Source organism: Balearica regulorum, chromosome 3, assembly GCF_011004875.1.
Source record: "Balearica regulorum gibbericeps isolate bBalReg1 chromosome 3, bBalReg1.pri, whole genome shotgun sequence".
In the NCBI taxonomy this organism is placed as follows: Eukaryota; Metazoa; Chordata; class Aves; order Gruiformes; family Gruidae; genus Balearica; species Balearica regulorum.
This window is the reverse complement of record NC_046186.1, coordinates 32,199,581-32,216,968: the sequence shown is the minus strand read 5'-3', so window position 1 is coordinate 32,216,968 and position 17,388 is coordinate 32,199,581. Positions and strand designations below refer to the sequence as shown.

General features: G+C 37.4%; 1 protein-coding gene across 5 annotated transcripts in view; it reads right to left on the bottom strand.

The window, feature by feature from the left end:
* ADGRB3 (adhesion G protein-coupled receptor B3) overlaps positions 1 to 17,388 on the bottom strand; it is a 472,696-nt gene that overhangs the window by 210,822 nt on the left and 244,486 nt on the right. For all 5 annotated transcript variants that reach the window (XM_075747416.1, XM_075747418.1, XM_075747419.1 and 2 more), the window contains one exon: positions 11,374 to 11,482. In XM_075747416.1, the coding sequence (XP_075603531.1) occupies positions 11,374 to 11,482 (109 nt within the window). The remainder of the gene's footprint in view (positions 1 to 11,373; positions 11,483 to 17,388) is intronic.

Below are 17,388 nucleotides of genomic sequence, written 5' to 3'. Positions count from 1 at the left end.
GGATTAAATTCAGCCTGGGTCCAAACAATTAAACTGAGAACAAAGAAACCTCACTGCAACAGTAGCTTGACCTTGCTTTTCTTACATTCCTGAGAAAACCCTAGCCACCAACTACAGTATATTTTTTCCTTTAGTTCAAACCTCAATATACTATAGACTTGATCTAAATGAAAAAAATCCTACCCATTTAGATACTTCTACTAAATGAAACTATTTTAACATGAAAGATTAAGATGGCAGTATGAACACTGAGTCCTGATGTTTTGTACCACCAAGAGGTTCAAATGCTGTAAAGAAACAAAATATTGTTTTGGCAATTCAGCAATTCTTAGCTTGTCAGACAGCCTGTGATAACTGTCCACCACAACTGGGAGGTAACATAACTTTATCTAAGGTGTTTTAATGGAAGGTTTGGCTTTATTCCAGTGAAGCACTAAATCTAAAAAAAAACCCAACCCAAAAAAAAACTAAAAAAAAAATAAAAAATTAAAAATTGCAGGTTGAACAATCTCATTTTGTGCCCAGCTATAGCTGGGAGAGACTTTAAACATTGCTAAAACAAGTGACAGTGCAGATTAACGTGAGCACAGAGAATGCTGAGTGACAGGTAAAATTCTGGATCCAGCAGCTGGTGCTATCAATAGAAATTATGTCCATAAGAAAAAAAAAAAAAACTATAAAAAGCACGTGTCACTCACTAGATAGAGACTCCCTCAAACCATACAGTAAAAAGCTCATGAACAAATATGCTATTCGATAATTTAAACATTAAAAAAGTTCTGAACAGAAGAAAATATTCTAACAAATGCCTACAAGGAAAAATGGGCACATTCCTACACAGTTACTTGCCTCCTTATTTCCCAAGCTTTAAAAGAAAATTCCTAAATGCACACTTCAAGTACATTCAGAGAACAAACACATGTATTGAGCAAACTGCCTCTAATATCTTGTCAAATAAAATGATAAACAGGATAAACATAAACACTTCAAATTCCTCTGAGCTCTGCTGTTGAATACCATTTCTAAGTGGATGAACTAGCGCCATATTTGAATGTCTTACCCTACTGATGTGCATTCTCTATCATTTCAGTTTATGAGAGGTTTGGATATCCATAATTTTAACTTCTGAAAATTATTTCTAAGTAGAACCAGGAATGTAAAATAGATGATGCGGTATAAAATCACCAGCCATGTTTTCCAGTAGTGGAACTATTCATCCAAGAAACAGGTATAAGTTCAATTTGGCAAAATGAAATGACAGTCATTTTGCAGAAATTAACTTTTCTTTGTGCATTGTTGACTGTGAATGGAGACCATTATTTTTCATTGCCTAGATAGTGATGCAATTTTCAAAGCTAAATGAGCATTAAAAACATTCATTCTATGCCTCTGCAATGAACAATCTGAGATACCTAATGGCAAAATGAGACACTCCCTTTAATCTTTATGAACATATTGTACCCTCTTGAGGTAAAAATGAGAAAGGAGGGGATAAGCTTGCTGTATTTTTGATAAATGTTTCCCTCAGAATCAGGAGAAGTCTTGTAGGTGCAGATGCTGCAGCCTGCCTGGCTGCCAGTCCCTGAAGATCCAATCATCCTGATGACTGTCCCACAGTTTCTTCCCCTTCGGCAGGCCAGTCACTTTTCATTCCTTTGCTTTATTGGAGATGAGATTTTGGTGCTAATATAGGGACGAAACATGTTTCACCAAAGGGCACAATTTATACACATATGACTGGATTTCTAAGTATTTGCCTTGGAGATCAACTCATATTCTAGCTATGCTACTCTACAACAGGACCAGAGACTGGATTTTCTGGACAAGTTACTATATTAATATACTATTTTTCCATAGTTGTGCTTGAAATATACCTCCTTTCAAGATACTTGACTACTAAGTAATGGAAAATAGTATGAGGCCATAAGATTTTAATAGCAGTGTATTACAAAAAATGGCATATAACTAACACTGCTAACTATTAACTAATGTAATTGGCACTAAAGGTGGAAGACCTTGTAAGTTAGAAAAAAAATCCACAAAATAATAGTCATTAAAGAACAGCATAAACTTTGAACCACAGATTATAAGAAAAGTCATTCATGTAATAAGATCAAATATCTTTTCTATAAGACCATTTCCCAAACTATATTCTTAAAAGATTTACAGAGGAATGCTGCCTATGACTGACTACATGTCTCCATGTATGGGGAGAGTGTTTGTTAAAGCAAAAAAAGGAAAATAAGCACAACATCAAGTTATTTAGCACCACTGCAGGGCAATTTAAGCAGTTGTGATCCTTGCATCTAGTACCATACAAGTACCACAGGCCACAGAGCTGTACCATATTTTTTTGAGTGACAAGTTTTTCTTCCCACTGTAAAGGAGACTTACAGAAAGGAAAAATAAAAAAGAAAAAAAAAAGAAAAAAAAAAGAAAAAAAAAAAGAAAATAATCTTTTACAGAGTTCCTCCTGAAATTTTCCAGGGTGGGGAAAAATCTACATTCACCCATAGTAGAACAATCCCCTGGTTTATATCAAAAACCTTATCAATGATCCTCTATCTCAGCCTTGAGACAGAGCAGCAAATGGGGTCCTAAGACTCACAGATGAAGTCAAGGGAAAGCAAAACAAAAACTATGAAATGAGTGAACTTATGAGTTCAGAAATCACAAGGCACAAAAGATGCTTCATAACTTTCAGATCCTGTTCTTGATTTTAGCAAACCTAGTACATGTATCCTTTCGGATGCTTTGAATTGATCCATATACTGAAGTCCAACTGTCTATATTAAAAAAAAAAATAAATTACACAGATACAAACATAATTACTCAGAATTATATCAGCATATGTTTACACAGCTTTGAAGTTTGATCTCAATGATATCTTAAATTTCCAGTGCCAAAATAATTATTTAGCATAAAAATACTTTTCTCTGATATTAATAATCCACTACCACCCTTGCAAAACTGACTTGAAAAATGAAAAATGCTTATCCAGTTTGTTACCTCAATTGTTACATTACTTTCAGGTTATGCAATTTGAAAGAGGCAGATCTGTACTGCTATTTGGAGTTAAAACCTACAGTCATCACTGAGGAAATCATACACTTTTTCAACACAGCAGGTTTATTCCAGATAGAAGTTCTTTCCCTTCCTTTTCCGGTTTTGTTGTTGTTTGTTTTGTTGTTGTTTCTTCTTTTGTTTGGTTTTTGGTTTGGGGGGTTTGTTTGGGATTTATTTATTTATTTCCTGCAAAGCCAGAAAATGAAAATAAATTTTCTAGCTGGTATGCCACAACCTTAGGTTGGTATAAACCATGCTACCTTCAGATTCATGATGGAGCTCAGTTTTGGGTAATAGACCTCTCTCTGGCACATTGCAAGTAACATGCAGAGTTAATAGCTGTCTCTTAAGTCTTTGTAAGTAATATTGTCTGGGGACTTCAAAGTCTCAAATAGGAAATTCATCTGAAAGTATAATTCCTTGGTTTTATTCCTATTTTTTGCATTTTTACTTTAATTCTACTTAATTTTCCTTCTTCCATTTTCAGTAGTGAGTGAGTGAGTTACAAACCCCTGTAGAATTCGTTAAAACTGAGGAGGAACTTTGCTATTTACAGTACATAGGCAAAACATCTCTAGCTGACCACCTCTAGGTGATGTACCACCAGATGATGGCTGGATGCTCTTGTGGTGACTGCCTTGCAGGAACACAAAATCACAGAATGAGTCGTCAGTCTGTGCAGAATTGCATCTTATCGGACTGTGACACTCCAGTGCCTCCCCTCTTTAAGGAAAGGACTGTACTGTCTGGACTATCTGGAATATTCACTGAATATGATTGTTGCCTTTTGGCACTAACTTAAGATGAAATGATAATACTGTTTTGGGTGTGCATTTACTCCATTCAGTCGAATCTACCACCACAGACTCTTAATTTCTATCCCCTTAAGCTTCATTCTGCTCAGAAATTGTTTGGAGTCACCTAAAGATGCAGTTGTCCGAGACAAAGGAGTAAATAAACTCAGATATTTAAATTCTCAGGGCAACACTTAAGTGCACTTGTTAAAAAATGGCCTGTCATAAACTAGATGATTCCTTTAGAAAACACCAGCTTTTAATTGCTCATGTAAAAAGGGCCCTATAAACAGAATGATTCAGAAAAGAGTTTACAGAGGGAGAAATTTAGGAATGATACAAGAATCTAAGATACATATACTTAAATGCTGTAAGAATTTATTTCCACAAATGGGCTACAGACATGGCTTTCTGTTTCAGTTAGAGGTATTTTTTTTAATTAGACTTAAGCCTGGATGTCAGCATGTTTTAGAGTTTCCATTTCTTTAGAACCTTTTACTTCACTGTATCCTACTTAATATAAGGTAGCGAAGGGAAACACCTTAGATTATTCCAGTTTCCTGTAACAGCCTTTTAAAAATACTGAGTGGTTAATTTATTTAGTTTTACCTTAGTGATAATCAATAAATCATATATACAAAGTGAATGATGACTATTACTTAGAATATAGCCATACAGTTAAATTTTTATTCACATTTGTGAAGATTGTTTAATAAAGATTCATATAGACATTTCCCTGATATCAGTAATTTTTAATCTTAAGTAACTGAGAGCCATATTTCCTCAGGATCACTGAGTATGCAGTTTTAGAAAAGAAAGGAAAAAAATCTACTCTTTTACACACTGTTCACAGCTAAGTTTTCAGGGAACATCAATCATTTAATAAGCATATTTGATATTGAGAAAAAAGTATGAGCTCTCAATTGTATCAGGCACTAAGTCAGACGCTGCAATGAGCTAGACCTTCAAAGTGTGCATGAAGTTTTTCCCCTTTAATCAGTGGAGAAAGCTTGAGTCTTCTGAAAGCCAACATATTGATCTGATCAAGGAATTGCTGAGGCTGCTGCAAAGGAAATGATATGAATATATATGGAGCAGAAGTATATAACAGTATAAACAAATTCCAATTGACCTCTCTCTGTAGTTTTCCTGTTCTTTTGTCTATTTTTCTTTGAAAGCTGTCTCTTCTGGAGGCCTTTAGCCACCAGAAGATTGTTACATATGGTTTGAGTAAATGAAGAATAGAGAAACAAGAGAGTGACATTGGCTGTGTATGAATCTTGGGAGTTGAAGGATTTTTTGAGAAGTGAGGAAAAAAAACCTTTCACATAGTGGAGCATCTGCTCAACTGACAGTGTACGAGTTTGGGGCAGGAAAGGCTGGTGGGCTACATCTGAGTTTGAAATAGGATTAGGACCAGGAGCCAAAAAGTCATGAATGAAAAGAGAAGGCAGAACTTATAACTGCTCTGACCACTAGCTTGCTATCCAAGAACAGAGTGTGACCAGCTGTGCACCACAGTTCAATGAGAAAAGCATTAATTCTGCCTACTAGGACTGGTTTCTCACCTGGACTATCCCCTGAACCATGTTTTGACATTGGGCAGGTGCAGGAATTAAACAGTATGGACAACTGTGGGACAGTTCTCAAGCCTGCATTTAGTCCTTTTTGATTCATGTTTATAGACACACTCGTAACAGCCAGATCCTAGCCTGAAATGGGAAGATGATGGGCACTGACTCTTTTAGGCTGTTTTGAGAAGAAATGGGATATTAGACAATGGAAACTGGCAAAGGTCTATGTAGCAAAATTATGTAATAAAATATAAGAACAGATTGTTAGCTAAATATTACTTACTTTAGCATGTATTTTACTAGTTATTCAAAAGTTAGGTAGAAATCTGAAGAGAATATAAATACTCTATGAATTAAAGGGGAATTGTATTTTTATATCTATTAGGAATGTATTTCATTGCAAAACCATGCAATTTTCACTTTATTTTTTCCTTGTGAAAATTTGTTCTTGACACCCCCCCCCCTAAAATTATATTAATCATTACAGAGGTATTTACACATGAACTATGACACACTACAAGGAATGATTCCTGTTCACCTTCTTAAAAATTATAAGTGCAATCCACACAGTGGTTCCTTAAAGGTTGTACTCTTAAATTTTGCTTGGTGAAAACATGGGTTATTCAAGAATAACCTGATGGAAACAGGAGAGGGATCTGAATGGCTGTTTTGGGCCATTCTATGGAATTTACATTTATATTTTTCTGACAGGTCCAATTTTCTTTCTATTGGGAGAGAGTGTTGAAATTTTACCAGCTGAATTTTCATTAACCACAAATACCCACTTTAAAATTCAGAATACAGTGCTTTAGCACTACACAGCCTCAGAACAAGCAGTAATTTTATTACAAATTAATTCTGAGTATATAGGTATGTAATTATTAAAATAGTTGTTTCCTGACTGAAAATTTTAGACATTTTCTTTGCACCTTTGGACAAGTTAATATCAATGCTGTGGCTTTTTTTCTGTCCTCTTTAATATATTTGAAAAAAAGATCCTTTCAAACATTAAAAGCAGTTCAGTCTCTTGGTATATTTTAGGCCAGTATGATATTTATGATATATGAGTCAGAGGATCTCAAGTGCTGCATTTAAGATACACATCACTAACTCTGATGATACAAAAAAGATAAGCAGACTAGGCAGATGGCATTAGGATAAGTAGACGAGCCATATAATGTGGAGAGGTTTCTAGAGAGTATGAACAGGATCTACAATTTACAAGACCTAAAAATCTTACCTTGGGAAAAGGGGAATGAAGGCAGAGTAACAGACAGAAAGCAACCTTGCTCATTTTCTAGGATTCCCAAAGCTCAGCAGGTGTACCATTGCTTGTGTCTTATAGTCAGAGTAGGTACATCTTCTGAAAGCTCCTTTGGTCACTAACATTTCTACATATATCTAGCTAGGACTGAAAAATCTTAAGATACACTCCATAAGCCTATAGGATCATTTAACCTTTAGGTACAAATTTCATGAATATGACCATGGAATGGAAGATCAATGGGGGAACAAGAAAGTACGCAAAGACAGAACACAATGGACACTGTTTTAAATTAATTTTTCTCCCCTATGGTATCCTAGATTGTCTGTGAAGGCAGAAGTCAGACTTTGTTCTCTGCCAATATTTATAAAGCTTATCTGAGCAGTTCAGTATGAAGTCTTAAATAAAAATTTATATGTTAATCACTATACTAGATCAGATTACTCAACAGAGTAACAGTGTCACAGTAGTCACTTTTAAGTATAGAGATAACAGGCTGTTAGAAGATGATTTATGCCTGAAAGCATGGCATACACCTCTTCAATTTTTCATATAATATCATAGCTAGCTGCATTCACCACACAGATGTCTACTTGTTTTTATTTTATTTCTTTTAAGACCTTGGCCTCATGCTCATTCAGAATTAAATGTGCTAATGTATCGTTTAGTTAAGAATCTTTGTTTTTCCTGTAAGTAAGATTAAACAGAGATGTCAGTCTAGTTTCTCTTTTAATTCACTTTTCACTTGTGTACATCTAGTCCCTTTTAACAATCTGTTCTCAAATATCTATTCTAATCATTCCAGTTATCAATCTGTTATTTTTTATCATGCAGCTCTGAACATCTCTGTGTTCACAGGTTTTATTTACTCACAGAATAGCACTCCTCTGCTTTAGATGACATGAATCATTCAAATCTAAGCTAGTCACTAGTCTGTCTTTATAGCCAGTAGAAGAACTTCCAGAAGGCAACCCATGCCTTACTTTAGATGTTTAAGATGATATGAATTGCTCTCCTGAGCAGTAGTTTCCCTTGGCTATAAAGGAAGCTTAGGGTGACTTTGGCAACTTTGTGATGCTTAAAGTAAGTAAAACGAATATCAACTATATAAGCTCAATTGAAAAGAGCATTGTAAGTGATGGCTACTGAAAATTAAAAAAACCTCCAAAACCAAAAAAACCCCTGTATTTTCTTGAGACTGCTCATTTTACACACTAATGCTGCTCTTTTTTCTGAACTCCGCTGAAAAGTGACCATGGGATTTTACTGAATTCTTTTAGATTCCTACATTATGTATGGTTTGAACTACTCCCTCTTACATGCTCTGTCAACACTGAATTTATTCTGCCAGTGGGTATCCTCTTCTTTTCATTTTGCTATACCCCCTGGAGATCTTAATTTTTTTCTGTCTTTGACTAGTCTAAATAACTTTGTGATATCTGCATATTTTAGAACATTACTGATCACTCAAACATCAGTATTCATAAAATTAACATTAACAAAAAGTGGCTTTTCTCATGCTGAAATTTCTGTTTATTTTCTGTCAGTGCCAAATAACATCCATGACAACAAACTGCACTTCAAGATTATTTGGTGTCCTCATTAATATCTTCTAAGAGCTGTAAGCTTGATTTTTGACAAGACAGTCTCCTGTAACCATTTTTTGGCTGCTGCTCTTAAGGAAATTTATTTGTCAACAGAGGGAAAGTTTTCCTTTACAAAAGAATTTTAATCTGCCATAGAAATACTGCTGCCTATTTCCAGTTCCACATTCCACCTATACCTTTAAACACAGTTATGCTTGTGGCACTCCAGTCTTCCAGTCTAGCAATTTTTTAAAAATTAAGGGGTGAATATTTCTTGATAGCAGTTCAGCCACATTTTTGTACACTTCTCCAGAACTCCTAATGGTTTACTGCAATGGGACCCCAAATCAGCCAAAGCCCTGAGGTGGATCTTTTGTTAAAAGTGAAGATTAATTCTTTGATCTAAAATCAAGAACTCACCTTTTAAAAGAGAGAACACTGAAAGCAAGTAGTTAACACAGAATGGTAATATGGTTTAAAAGCTTTTCTCCCACTGCATGTTGTATTGGTGCAGGTGGGTCTGTGCTTTCAGCTAATTCAGGGACTCTGAGTGGTAGCAAAAGCTCCTGTTTTTCTCACACTATCCTTTCCTGTGCCTGCTCAGCTGGTCCTGCTGAGGAGGAGGTGGAGAAGGAGGAAGAAGAGAAGGAGCAGGATGAGGAAGGCTTCTACCTCCTATCAGAGGCTTTTATTTCACCTAATCATTTCTTAAAGGAATATAACATAGAACTGACAGCACACAAATAAAACAAACACCATCTGCCTCAGCCATGCATGATCAAAGCAAATTGTTGCTTTTACATTTGTTAAGTTTTTCATAGCATATTCTCTATCCTTGAGAGAAGAGCTAAGAGACCCCTGTTTACAGACGAATATATAAAATTTGGGCCTTCTTTCTGCACATTGCTTCCTGCATGGAATGTGTTTGCTGACAAGAATGTTAATACATATTATAAACAAGACCTCACACATTGTTAAACTCTTGTTGTTGTAGCAGAATTAACGTTAACAACAACTGCATGGTTCATTCCTCTCAGTTGAGATCGACATAAATGTTCTCTAAGTTCCAAGTACATAGCCAGACACAGTTATGCCAAGCCCTGGAGGATAACTACACTAAAACTGAATTGTACCAGATACAGTTCCTCCTTGTTTGTGAAAATAAGAAATTACTGCTTGCTGATAACAACCTTCAGGCCTCATCTCACCATGTCACCTGAGCTCAAGTATCCTGGTCAATGAGTTGCATAGCAGTGACCCTGTCCTTGTTTGATGGTTGGCAGAGCAAAGAAAGGATAAACTCATGTCAATATGTCAAGGCACAGAGCTAGGTAGTTAGAATAATCCTACAAATTCATTTTACTTTTCTCAGTGTCTTTCTATTCCTTTGATGCTTATATAGTTAAGAATAGACCTACTCCCAAGTGCCTAAAAATATCTTATATGTGGGAAGAGAAAGATAATCAAAAGAAAGACTGTTAAGATTATGCAGTTATCTAGACTAGCTAGTGCACAGCACGGTTTCTGATTCAATTGGGAAGTTGTTGCTGTTTCCCATTTGAAGTCATGAATATGTAGAGACACAGATTATTTGAATGTGTCTTCTTAAAACATTTTCCAGTGTTTTTTTCACAATTTTCAGAGGACAAACAGATCAGAATGCAATACAACATGCCAAGCAGCACAGGCTGTGCTCTTTAAATAAGCTAATCTTTTTATTTTGTCATAAAAATGTCATAGAGCAAGCATTTCAAGAAAGATACTGTCTTTTCTTTATAAATTTGTGCAGGGTCTAGTATAATGAAGGACTGAGAACTGGAAGAAGCTTTAAGTGGTACTACAGTGCAAGCAGTAAACAACAGAAATAATAAATCACTGGTTAAAAGCTAAAGTTCCCCATACTACCTACTGAAATGTTTTAAACATTTTAAGACTGCCAGAGTTCTTTTTGGTGAGTTCTTTGACATGTCTCCAATACAGGGCTATGCCTTACAGGGACTAGTGTTTACAGTCCTGTCAATCTAAATATGAACATGACAACAATAATAAATATTTATTATTGCACAGCAAGTTAGATTTTCAGTAGGGACATTCCAACAATTTCTCTGCTTTATTCTGACAAGTAATTTAAAAATGACCATATTTTCTAACTAATTCTAATGACTATCTGAAAAACTGACTGACATATAGATGCAGGAAGATGCTAACTGAAAATCTGAAAGAATGTATTGGCACCAGAAGTTTTGCTATCAGACAAACATATATTTTGAATTTGTTCATTACAAGAATAAAGATACTAAAGAAGAAAGAAGATAGATAGTAAGCAAAGAGTAAATGCTTAGAAAATAGCTTTTCAAAGTAATTTTTTGGTTGAATTTTTAATAAAATGTGGCAATATTTCAGAATCATTTATGGCTATTAAGACGTGGAATTCAGTTGCTAAGAATGTTCATATTTGATGTTTGTTATTATTTGATTATATTGCCTGGCAACGCTCCAGTGCCAAAACCAAAGTTTGAAAAATAAATCTGAATAAAATGTTGGAAGTGTCACACATAGAAATAATAGGCTTAAATTATTTTGGCAACTAATAGATTTTTTTTTAATTATTGCTTATCTGTCTATGTTGATTATCACACCATAACATGTGCAAAGACTGTTCTTTGGGAAAATAGAATATTAAAAGAGTTAAAGTCAACAAAATTAACATTTCTCAACTATTAAGTATATCATTGTTATCTTAATTATCATGATTTTCTAAATGACCATTTGAAACACTGTATATCCTGGAAATGCTTTAACATATACCTACAGTTCATGGTATTCTGATGAGTATTTCCTGAATTTTAATTAGAGTCTGAAACTTTGCATTTAGATCTTGAGATACAATGATGGAGACGTCCAATGTGGAAGGCATAGCGAGTGTGTTAAACCAGAGAGGAGACAACCAAGCAACAGAGATAATCTAGAGGAGGAGGAGGAACAGCCCAATCTGGATTGTGATAGAAGCAGCAACTCTAAAATACATACTTGCAATTTCTGATTTTCAATAGGTCATAAATTTGATAGAAGAAATTCCTATTTCTTACCTACATTTCCAGTCATTAGGTATGAATTCTGAAAGTCCATCATTCCCATTCCAACAATGTGTATAAAATCTTCAATCACCTGCATTAACTCCACCGAGCCTGGATAGATCTAACAAAGGAAGGTTAGACATGCCATTACTATAATATCAAAATATCTACAGCAGCAAACTCAAATAAAATCTAAATGTCATCAAATGAAATGTGAGACTTAACAGTCAAACTGCTCTTCCAATGTTTTGATACCGAACACTTTCTGGCACTGTAAACCAACCATTTTGTCATTAGATCTTCATGTCAACAAACACTACTTCCCACAAAGCTATGTGAAATCAGCTTTGCACTGGAACTGTGGAATGTTTGCTCTAAGTCACTGCACTTATGAAAAAAAAATTTACTGGCCATTATTTTCATTACTGGTTAAAGCATTTCATATTCCAGAATAATTCTAACTAAAATATTCTTCCTTTCTCTGGAAGATATCTTCAATATTGTATCAATAACAGCTGAACACAAATCTTGCCATGGCCTCTCCAGCATGATAAACCATTGCTTTAATCACTATTTAAGTAATATAAATTGCTACTGGTAATACTAACAGTAATACTGCATATCAGATGCTCCATCCCTCTAAACATCGTCATAGCTCTTCGCTGGGCTCATTCCATTATGTCCATGTCTTGTACTGTGGAGCCCAGAACTGGACACAGTAAACTAAAATAAATTGCAGTCACCTCTGCATTGCTAATGCAGCCTCTCAATATGACTTTCAAAATGGTAAAGACTAGCACATAACCAATATAATTTATTTACAAAACTGTAAGCTATTATGATCACAAAAACATTAAAAATTGTTATATTCAATAATAATGATGCATCATCAAAACTGCATTAAAGGTTGAAACAGTTATTAATAAGCTTAAAAATTCTGCTCATATCACATACATAAAAAATAATTTTTGATTGTTATGGTCTGTTATGAACAGGACAATTTTCAGTAATACAGTATTTTGCAGTAGAAAAAGAATGGATGATCTGTTTCACAGTGCTTTTTTTTTCATATCAGTGAGATGTCCAAATTTCTCTTTATGAGCAACATTCAACCCATTCTTTCCACTACTGGGACTACAGACTCTAAAAAAATGCCTATAGAGACTATAAATTCCAGCATGCTGCACTCCTTCATCTTGCATTATCCATCTAGATCCATGGCTGCTTGGTTCAGGGTACAGAATTTCACAATGTCCTTTGTTTTCTACATGGATCTTTTTATAAAAGGTATGGCAGCAATACCATTTTTATGAAGAATTTGTTGTGACATTTATGATCCTAACAGGTTGCAAATGCTACTTCAGGTGAAGGAGACTTCCATTTTCCTAATGATGTTGCTGAGGTAGTAAGTGTATTTTTTGCATCCATCTTGTTCATAGCACATACACTCACAGATTATGTACTAAGGATAAATTTCAGTTAAAAAATTTTTTTCACCCTAGTTCTTGCACGTGAGATTTTATCATAATAACTTCAGCAGAAACTGTTGAACAGTCAGGGTTATAGAGGTACTCTTCATTTTTATATATCTGAAGTAATGGTTAATCAATAGGATGCCGGCAGATGGTGATAAAGAATATGCAGAATAGCTCCTCTGTTTTGAAAAACCAGTATAAACTCATGCATTGTGGACTTGAAGTGGTTTCCTGTATGCAGTGCTTTACATCAGCTCTTAACAAAAGGCAAGTATTAAAGTGAGTGCTGCTTATCTGAATGCTATATAACCTGCAATTAATGGTATCAACTGCTGGCATTTAATCTAGAAAAAAGGATGTGCTGAGGCATTGCAGCTGTATACTTGATAGAAAGTTGGCAATTTGCTGACAGTGAGTAAGATTTTCTTTCCAGCAACAGATCCAGAAAACAGGCTGAGAGATCTATGCTAACAGTAGCTCTGGAGTTCAAGAGAACCACGCAAGCTAACAAAAAAGGTTGGTTAGACAGCCCCTTGGTTTGCAGTGTTTCATTACAACAAAAAAGGCAGCTGAGTGGCTGAACCGGAAACAGAATCACCTTTTCTCTTTTTTAATGAGTCAATGGTGTTTGCACTAGATTGTATTCACAGCACATAATGACTTGCATACATTCTTTTCAAGTTCAATTCCTACCTTGCTTTTGACATAAAAAATAAAAAAGTCTGCACAGGATGTAGTAATTTCAAATAATATTGTTTCTGTTTTAAAATCCAATTCTATTTAACCATAACTTTTCAGTGGTTTATCCAAAATATGATAGAAAACAATATTTTGTATAGGAAAGTTGTTTTTTTTCCCCCCCCAATAGTGAAAGCAAAAAAGAATCTTAGGAGTACTGAGGAGTCCAGCTTTCCCTTCCTAGCCAGTATGAAGAGCTACTTGCTTCAATAGTTTCTTTGAGACTGCTTGTGTAACTGCCCAAGAACACCAACAAGACCAGTGGTATGGTTTCTTCGGATGCCATAGCTCAGGAGTCTAAGATTTAGTGAATTCCCTAGTTTTGCCACCAGGCAGCTATGGCCTCGCTACTCCTGCATTCAGCTCATCTTGGTGCTTGCTTGGGTTCCTGCCTGCCTACCAGTGCTGTACTCAGGTCTGCAAGATAATGAATTACCAGGCAGAGAGAAGGAGCTATGGAAAAGTCGGAATAACTTGTCTCCTCTCCCTTTTTCAACACCACTTCTTCTACCAGCAGCAATGAGGAGAGGGAACTGGAGATTTGTTGTCCCCTTTTACCTCCACGTTCTCATCATTTCCTCTTAGGTACTGTCATCCCCTGATCTTCATGGGACAGATGGTGGACATGGCATGGGTAAGCAGACAGGGTGGAGGTAGAAGACGACAAGACTGATAACATAAGGAGTGGTATCCTGTCTGTTCATTAGTGGGGCTAAAATAGTTGCTTAATACTGGCTCCCTAATCTTGGTGCTGTTTATGGAAACTGCCCACATGCATGTGATTTTGCTGCTCCCACCCACCACCACTAAGGAAAATGACACACTTTGTCTATTTTTGTAGCTGGCTCTTGCACAGAGCAACAGAAAAACAACAAAAGAAAAATACAATTCCTGGCTATATTATGATGGGTCAACTGCAGCATCATATGTCTACTGCAAGGTTTGAATTGGTAGCAAAAAGTCTTGATCTTCCCTTTCTTAGTCATATTATAAAGATGAACTTAGAAAAATGAAGTTAAATAGCTTCAAAGACCTTTAAACACCTAGTGATTTATTAAGAACCACATAAAAAGTGAATAAATTCAAGTATCTATGTAACACAGTGGCAATGAACATACAAGAGAAGACCAAAGATGTATGTAAACTGTCGTCTTGCATTTGTAAGTGGCAAATAGCAGGTGTCTAAGGAAGAGTATAAAGGAGTACCCACATAGTGATAATTCTGTTGGAATTCTTGTCTAGCCTTTAGCACTTTTTTGCCAAAGGACTTCCTTAAGCAAAACCAGGATCTTTCCATGAACAGTCCTATGCTGACCTTTTTTTTTTTTTTTTCATTAATTTATCTATTTACTTTTTTAACTTGTGTACTTTCAGGAAGTTGCAGGAAGTTCTGCAACCTGACTTTCTGTAGAAAAAGTATATCCTAGTATTCGTTCTGAATCTGCCACTATTTGATGTCCTTTAGTTATTTTACAAGCAGCACAAGTGGATAGATTAATCATTTCCACATCACATTCTCCAATCCACTCCTGATTTTAACAGCTTCTACTGCACATAGGTGTAGTTGACTCTTTTTCATACTGAAATATCTTGCTTTGTTTAATCGTTCTTCATATAGAAATGCTTCCCTGCCTTTGACTACCTCCCTTATTTTTTCATAGAATCATGGAATCATAGAATGGTTTGGGACCTGGGCAATGACACTCTCCACTAGACCACGTTGCCCAAAGCCTCATCTAACCTGGCCTTGAACACTTCCAGGGATGGGGCATCCACAACCTCTCTGGGCAACCTGTTCCAGTACCTCACCACTCTCACAGTAAAGAATTTCTTTCTAACATCTAATTTAAATCGACCCTCTTTTAGCTTAAACCCATTACCCCTTGTCCTGTCACTACACTCCCTGATAAACCCCCCACCATCTTTCCTGTAGGCCCCCTCAGGTATTGGTAAGCTGCAACTAGATCTCCCCGGAGCCTTCTCTTCTCCAGGCTGAACAACCGCAACTCTCTCAGCCTGTCCTCATAGGAGAGGTGCTCCAGCCCTCTGATCAGCTTCGTGGCCCTCCTCTGGACTCGCTCCAACAGCTCCATGTCTCTCCTGTACTGGGGCCCCCAGAGCTGGATGCAGTACTCCAGGTGGGGTCTCAGGAGAACAGAGTAGAGGGGCAGGATCACCTCCCTCGACCTGCTGGTCACACCTCTTTTGATGCAGACCAGGACACGGTTGGCTTTCTGGGCTGCAAACGCACACTGCCGGCTCATGTTGAGCTTCTCATCAATCAATACCCCCAAGTCCTTCTCCTCAGGGCTGCTTTCAATCCATTCCTCGCCCAGCCTATAGTCGTGCTTGGGATTGTGCCGACCCACGTGCAGCACCTTGCACTTGGCCTTGTTGAACTTCATGAGGTTCACATGGGCCCACCTCTCAAGCCTGTCAAGGTCCCTCTAGATGGCATCCCTCCCCTCCAGTGTATTGACCACACCACACAGCTTGGTGTCATCGGCAAACTTGCTGAGGGTGCACTCGATCCCATTGTCCATGTTGCCGACAAAGATGTTGAACAGTGCCAGTCCCAATACCGAGCCCTGAGGAACACCGCTCGTCACTGTTCTGCACTTGGACATTGAGCCATTGATCATAACTCTTTGAGTGCGACCATCCAGCCAAGTCCTTATCCACCAAGTGGTCCATCCATCGAACCCATGTCTCTCCAATTTAGAGACAAGGATGTTGTGCGGGACAGTGTCAAATGCCTTGCACAAGTCCAGGTAGATGATGTCAGTTGCTCTTCCCTTATCCACCAACGCTGTCACCCCATCATAGAAGGCCACCAAGTTTGTCAGGCACGATTTGCCCTTAGTGAAGCTGTGTTGGCTGTCACCATTCACCTCCTTGTTTTCCATGTGCCTGAGCATAGTCTCCAGGAGGGTCTGCTCCATGATCTTGCCGGGCACGGGGGTGAGACTGACCGGCCTGTAGTTCCCCGGATCTTCCTTTTTACCCTTGTTCAAAATGGGGGTTATGTTTCCCCTTTTCCAGTCGGCGGGAACTTCGCCGGACTGCCAGGACTTCTCAAATATGATGGTGAGTGGCCTGTCCACTTCATCTGTCAGTTCCCTCAAGACCCGTGGATGCAACTCATCAGGTCCCATGGACTTGTGCACCTTCAGGTTCCTTAGATATTCTCGAACCTGATCTTCTCCTACAGTGGGCAGTTCTGCATTCTCCCAGTCCCTGCCTTCTGTGACCTGGGCAGTGTGGCTCAAGCATTTGTCAGTGAAGACTGAGGCAAAGAAGTCATCGAGTATCTCAGCCTTCTCCATATCCTGGGCAATCAGGTCACCCGTTTCATTCTGGAGGGGACCCACGTTTTCCCTCATCCTCCTTTTCTCACTAACATACCTATAGAAGCTTTTCTTGTTGTCCTTGACATCCCTGGCCAGACTAATTTCTATCAGGGCTTTGCCTTTCCTAACCTGATCCCTGGCTGCTTGGACAGTTTCTCTGTATTCTTCCCAGGCTACCTGCCCTTGCTTCCACCCTCTGTAGGCTTCCTTTTTTTGTTTGACTTTGCCCAGGAGCTCCTTGTTCATCCATGGGGGCATCTTGGTGGATTTGCTTGACTTCCTCTTTGTTGGGATGCATCGCTCCTGAGCTTGGAGGAGGTGCCCCTTGAATATTAGCCAGCTGTCTTGGGCCCCTCTTCCTTCCAGGGCTTTGTCCCATGGTATTCTACCAAGCAGATCCCTGAAGAGGCCAAAGTCTGCTCTGCTGACTTTTTCTCTTTTCTCTGTACATAATTATCTGTTCA